At 30.1% G+C, this 6,642-nt stretch overlaps 1 protein-coding gene across 1 annotated transcript in view; it reads right to left on the bottom strand.

Moving 5' to 3' along the window:
* Positions 1-3,618: 3,618 nt before the first annotated feature.
* Positions 3,619-6,642, bottom strand: part of LOC105449505 — a 71,198-nt gene continuing 68,174 nt past the window's right edge. The window contains exons 8-10 of the mRNA XM_011688761.1: positions 6,421-6,516; positions 6,086-6,343; positions 3,619-3,885 (exon numbers count right to left, since the gene is read on the bottom strand). Coding sequence (XP_011687063.1) covers positions 3,619-3,885; positions 6,086-6,343; positions 6,421-6,516 — 621 coding nt within the window. The remainder of the gene's footprint in view (positions 3,886-6,085; positions 6,344-6,420; positions 6,517-6,642) is intronic.

Genomic DNA, 6,642 nt, shown 5'->3' with positions numbered 1-6,642 from the left:
GATCCCTTTATACTCTTCAGATAGTTTGTCCAATACGTTGGTTTCAGATGGGCTTTGCTATTTTTTAAAAATGTTTTTTGAAACAATCTTATTACTTCTCTTAATAAAGAACTTTAATAGATTTCGCATAATCCTTAAATTTATTAATTTGAAAAAAAAGTTTACATTTTTAAATTTATTTTGCTAATTAACTTACCAGTGATCTTTTTATATTTTTAATCGATTTTTCATTGTTGAAATTATCTGAAGTATGTTATAAAATTGATTAATTATACTTACATTTTTATGTTCGTGATACTGCCTCCAATATCCTAAAATTACTCTTAAATCTTTTGATGGTTGAAGATCTAGTGTTTGCTGTTACGCTCTTATTTTTGCTATTTTTATTGTGTGATTACAGGCAAAATTTATTTATTATTTATTAATTTTAATAAGACTATTCTTATTAAGTTTTAATAAGTAGAATTGTTATCTTCTTTGTGTATTATGTCGAAGACGAAAAAAGCTAAGTAATGTATGTAAATATTGAAAATTGAACCGTTCGTAAATATTGAATATTGAAACGTTCAAAAATCTACTAAGAATTTGTGACGAAAATGAATATAAGATATAATTTTTCTCTTTATGTAGCAAAAACATAATAATTAACATAAAGAGAGTTAATAGTTTACAGATCATGGCTTTTGAAATGTTGTCTAATATAGCAACTAGTAATTATGCTTATTCAGTTTAGGAATCAATTGGATTATCACCCTGTTATTAGTATTATAATCGGTCAGTGAAGAACTTCGTTTAATTTTGACAGATTGCTACATAGGTAAACCATAGACTGTGATTTTCGATGATCCTTTTACTGTTATTACCAACACTTTATTCGTGTAATTACATAACACTACATGTGCATCGCATTCGGCGCAGAGGCAACGAACAATTGTATGCCCATCATTTCATTATTAAATTAGAAGATCGGACTTGTTAAAACTGCTTTCTCAACTGTTGTATAACGAAACTACATCTGCATCTATAATTATATAATTTACTTTAATCGTTTGTGTAATATTTATTTGCTTCTCTGGAAGCAAATAAATGAAAATTAAGAAAATGATATTTTTGTGATATAAAAAGAGTCATAATGTTAATAATCGTATTATTTTTTATAGAGCTGATAGAACAAATTAAACTGACAATGAATTAGAAAATCCATTTTATTCATAAAAAATGGACCGGTTTCACCAACTTTAACCAAATAAGCCGATTAAATTTTCGAATTGTTAGTGGTAAAAATCGATCATCCCTAATTTCATTTTTCAATGACTTTAATTAAAAAATTACTATTAATAAATTTATTGGAATATTATAAAATATTATTATTTTTATAATAATATTATTTATTCCTTTGACAAACTTGAAGCCATCGCTGACTAATGTCAGTTTCTTTAGGAAATCTAAAAAATTTAATATTTTTCTTATATATACCGTCTGTGCGACTTGTACAATTCTTTATGCAACACGTCGGCATTGCTTCTCAATAGTTTTTCTATTTTAAATTTCAAATTCTGTCTAACCTTCGATTGTAACAACTGACGTAGCAGCCATATTGCTTTTCAGCATTTGTGATCAATTCTGATTGGTCACTACTGCGCATCCACAGGAATGTTTCACCTTGTATTCTTACACCATGGGTAAGACGACGTGGCGCCCGCGGGTACGCACGGAGAGAGATGTACGTGCGAATGCACTCGCGTGTTTGCTTGTGTATGTATTCACGTGTCGAAGGAATGCGGTGCGTATACGTCGGCCCTCGACTTTAAACTTCGAGATCTTTTATGGAGATTTCGCAAAAGCTGTGATTGATAAAGAAAAAGTTTTTGGAAAATTGTTTACTTTAACTTTTATACGAAAAAGAATTCTTTTTCGAGCAGAGTGCGAATTGAAAAGCACAACTTACACAAGAACTTACACAAGAACACAACTTTACTGCAAGAAGATTTTGCTGGAATATTATAATAATATTTAGACCACCACAGCACAATACTATAACGATAACGCTGCTTAACTGGTAGCTTTTATTCCCAATGATGTTACTCTTAAGAGTTATGGCACAAGACTGACACAAAGACAGATCTCTTTTGCTTTGAAATTTTCCTGACCTTCCATATAATAACTCTACACCGCTTTTTGTAAATATTTTTATATCTATCTGTTTCTGTTTTTATTTCTTTTTATTTCTGAATCTTTCACCGCACTGAGAGAAAAGATATACCAATGGTAACAAAAAGAGAGAATTATTCACAAAAGTCAAGTTTTATTCTAAAATTTTGTTAAAATAGCAAAATATATAATTAAATAAGCAAAATTTGGTATAATTTTTGATTTAATAACACAATTTTATCTGGTTACTCACATTTTGTACACAGTAATATAAAATTAGGTTGCAATTACAAAATAAGTTTTCTTTTAGTAAGTTTGTTAAGCGTTTTCATAACATTATTACATTTTTGCAAAAGTTACAAGTAACTTAGATCTGTGAGAATTAAATTTTTCAAAAAGTATAGCGGTTTTGTAAATATATCGGTACATTGTTTGTCTGATTTTACATATTTTATTTACAATTTATTTCGTGTCTATATTTCGTTATTTTGAAGTTTTTCGCATATGAATTGATATCGTACATCAATGTGTTTTGATCTATGATGAAATTCAGGGTTTCTTGATAGTTTAACTTGCACTTTGATTATCTATGTATAAGGTCCTGCACATTGATGTCCGAGATTGAGCAATAATTTTCGAAGCCAAATTGCTTTTTTTGTAGCTTCGCTTGCAGCAATAAATTTTGCTTCTGTTGTACGAAGGCTTACAACAGTATCACTGTTGGATCAATAATTGGTCTTCCAATCTTTTTTGCAAACCAATCAACAGTTATTGTAGGGAAAGATGCTGCAATTCTCGGAATTGTTATTGTTGTTGAATCCAAAGGTCTTCCTGCTCCCCTCTTTGCTGTATTTATCCCATACTTTCCTTTCATGATGTCCATTGCTCTATTCACAAACTCATTGCTTTTTCTCAAAATTTTATCATAAGCAGACCCTCTTGTTATGAACATCATGCAGATGAACTGCATATCCTCTTTAAAAGACATGTTATTGGTAATTTCAACTTCAGTCCCGTCATTAGAAATCCCTGATGCACTTCTAAGATTCCTAGGATCCCTCAGGATCTGCTCTTACAAGAGCTGCTGTTGCTTCATGTTTTGTTTTAAGAGCAAAGGCTATCTCCCTTGGATTAAATCCTTCATATTTACATAAACTCTCCACTCTTTTAATAAAATCCAAGTTGCTCTCAATCTCAGCCTAAAAGTATCCAACAAATCTCTTACTTGAGCATCAGTCATTTCTCGTTCAGAAACTATTGAAGTTAACTGAGCTGTATAACCCAGATCATCTTCTCCTGCATTGATTAAGACTCTAATAGCTTGTCCATTAGCCATTTTTAGGTCAGTCTTTTGGGTATTTGGGCTCTTCTATAAAAACCTTCCTAGGACTTAATGAGAACTCTCTTATAACTTTCTCTAGTTCTGTGAGGTCTTCACTTTCTCTAGATGTTCCTGGTTTAGGTTCTTCAAATAAGAGTGTCTTCCTCTTCAGCCTTCTTGTCAGTTTCTTGCTTTATCTTCTTCTCTTTTCTCCTTTCTTTTCTTTCTACTTCTTGTTTATAAGTCTCTTGAAAGGTTTTGCTAGCTGTCTTTAACCATCCAGAACTACAATAGCAGATTTTTGTTCTTTTTAAATTAGGGTCTGGGCTATCAGTCTGTGTTTGAACACAATATTTCTTACCTTCTTCCGGATTCAAATCTTTCATCTCAGGTTCTAGATCACAAGTATCCACCTGTTGTATAAAGTCTGAAACCCTCCTAGGAGATATTATAGGGTTAGTCGGTGTCTCAATTAATGCTTTTTAGATATTTATCTAAAATGCCCAAAGGGGCATCAGTCTGTGTTGACTTATTGCAAAGACAAGAGTGTTTGCTCTTACACTTGCAATTTTGAAGCACCGTCAAGCTATAATATTGTGGCCTACTAAATAGGTTAAGATTTATAGATACTATAATAATTCTTAAACTGTAGTGTGCCCGTCAATGTACTCGTTTTGAGATACATTTGGTGACCTTGTAACGCATCTTCCATTTAACATAAAAACGTATCCTGAAATTGAACGACGCGTGTCGCGATCGCCTGCGTAATTCGCGTCTGGAAAGTCTGTTAATTTAGTATTGTTTTTGTTTGAGAATAGAATTCCGAAATCTTTAGTACCTTTAATATAATGGAAGATACGTTTCACAGCATTCCAATGCGTGCTATTATAATTATCTAGATATTGATTTGCAAGGCTGACTGCAAAAGCAATATCGGGTCTTGAGATCATTGAAAGAAAAAGAAGTGATCCGATTGCTTCTCTGTACGAAACATGACTATTAACATGACAAAATGATATTTATACTCATAATTTTACATTCATTATTTACATTTTTATAATCATACATTTAAAGTTTGATTAATTTTAGTTTTACAATTAATTTTTATAAACAGGGGCAGACGATGATCGGATACCGAATCGGGTTTGACGATGATAAATCAAGCACTTTTATGTATTTTTTTCCGGAATTGACTGAAATGTATTATCCTTAAAATAAATTAGATTTCAAATAATGAAAAAAATTTATTCTCTTTAGTTTTAAACATTTCTATCATATCTAAATCCAACTGCATTTGCATAATCTTTGTCTGAATTCTTAAAAAAAAGTGGAAACAATAATCTTCCAATTCCTGAAAATTTTTATACATATAAATAAATAAATATATATATAAACAATACAAAATATAGATATTCTACAAATATTCTATAAATATTCTATAAATATTCTAAAATTTTCTACATTTAATGAAATCTATTATTAAAAGTATAATATTAGGAAGTGTTAGATAGTTCAAATAAATTGTAGAGCAGTTTCGCCTGTGAAGGGAAAGACTCAAGGATTCAATTTTCAATCTTGCCACTTTGCATATAATATAAGAAATTTTAGAGGGAAAAATATTTCACTGTGGAATAGAGACAAGAATGAAGAACAAGTCTCAATTAGGTATAATATTAATATTGCAATATATCCTGCGATACTTTTGTCTTAGAAAAGAATGTATCCACAATAGAAAAAAAGAAAAAGTAATACTGCCAATTACTTTATTATAGATCAGTATTGCCATCTCGTTAATGAGGGATATGTTTTGTACAGTTATTTCTTTTCTTAATAACGAAATCTTTCTCGAGATTTATCTCGAGGTATTTATTAGCCAACATCAAAAATTCTAAACGTTCTGAAATAAAAAGATATTTTAATGAATTGCAGATGATAACGATATAAATATGCGGTATGTTTAAGTCAAACTCACCTTTGAGTGTCATAGAAACTGGATCGATTTTTCCAGTATATAAATATTTTAAAAAAATTTTATACAGTTTATACGGGTGATGTTTAAGCTCGATTTCACTGTTAGAAAACATACGTCGAAATATAATAAATGAGTCGAATATAAAATAGTTTTTAAAAAATATTTTTTGTTTTAAGAACGTATTTTTGATTACTTTCAATAAAATAAAGCCGAAACGTTGTTCTGAAATACATCGAATCTTCAGGATATTCTTGTGAACATAAATAGATTGTTTATCGACTTTTATTGTAAGATCACTTGTAAACTTTAGAGACAAGAAATAAGAATGATTAAACATAAATCATATACTGCATCAAGAGATATTTCTTTTATTACACAATACACACTCACAAAACGCATGATTATACTTCAGGTAACAAATTACAAAATGAAAGAGATTATTATTCTAAATATTAAGAAACACGTTAAAAAAGAAAATTAAAGTCAATTATCATTTATTGTGATATATGTAAGAATTTTCTTATATGAATAGTTTGTTTGTGGCTTTTAGCAAGCCATCAAATGCAAGAATTTGAAAGTTCTCTGAAGTTTTTTAGGAATTCTAAAATAAACTATGATAGGAAATGGAAAATGAGACTTACATGATCGTTGAACGCAGCTTCTAAATTATTCAATATGTACTTTTCATCGTCTATATATGCCATAGATACTGGCGATTGGCCCATCATTGAGTCGCATATGTTAAATATGTTTATATATTCACAGATAGGTTTATTAATAGATTGACCACATAATGAACCCCATATATAAATGAATCCATTTATACTAGATTTGATAGCGCTTGCGCTGTCTACGGTGGCAATGTCGGATACTCTGTTTACACCAGGTTTTTTATTTATCTGCCAATCGCAAAATTTCTTGATTTAGTTTATGTGTTTCTATTTATTGTTTGTCATAATAATTATTAATCTTTCACCTGAATAGGAGAAGAAAGATAATGATCTCCTATATTTCTATAAGGATTCAATTGTTTCTCTATGTTGTGACCCCAGACATAAACATCTCTATCAAGCTAGCAGAACCAAATGAGCAGAATCAAACCGGACCTATCCAATTTTTAGATTCAATTTGTACTAATTTGTACCACCAATAAAAATTTTGACCTCGTGCCGTTTTGAAGAAAAACGTGGCGCTGCTA

Source organism: Wasmannia auropunctata, unplaced genomic scaffold (genome assembly GCF_000956235.1).
Source record: "Wasmannia auropunctata unplaced genomic scaffold, wasmannia.A_1.0 LD336076.1, whole genome shotgun sequence".
Classification (NCBI taxonomy): domain Eukaryota; kingdom Metazoa; phylum Arthropoda; class Insecta; order Hymenoptera; family Formicidae; genus Wasmannia; species Wasmannia auropunctata.
Note: the sequence above shows the minus strand (reverse complement) of the source record. Positions and strands in the feature narration are given on the sequence as shown.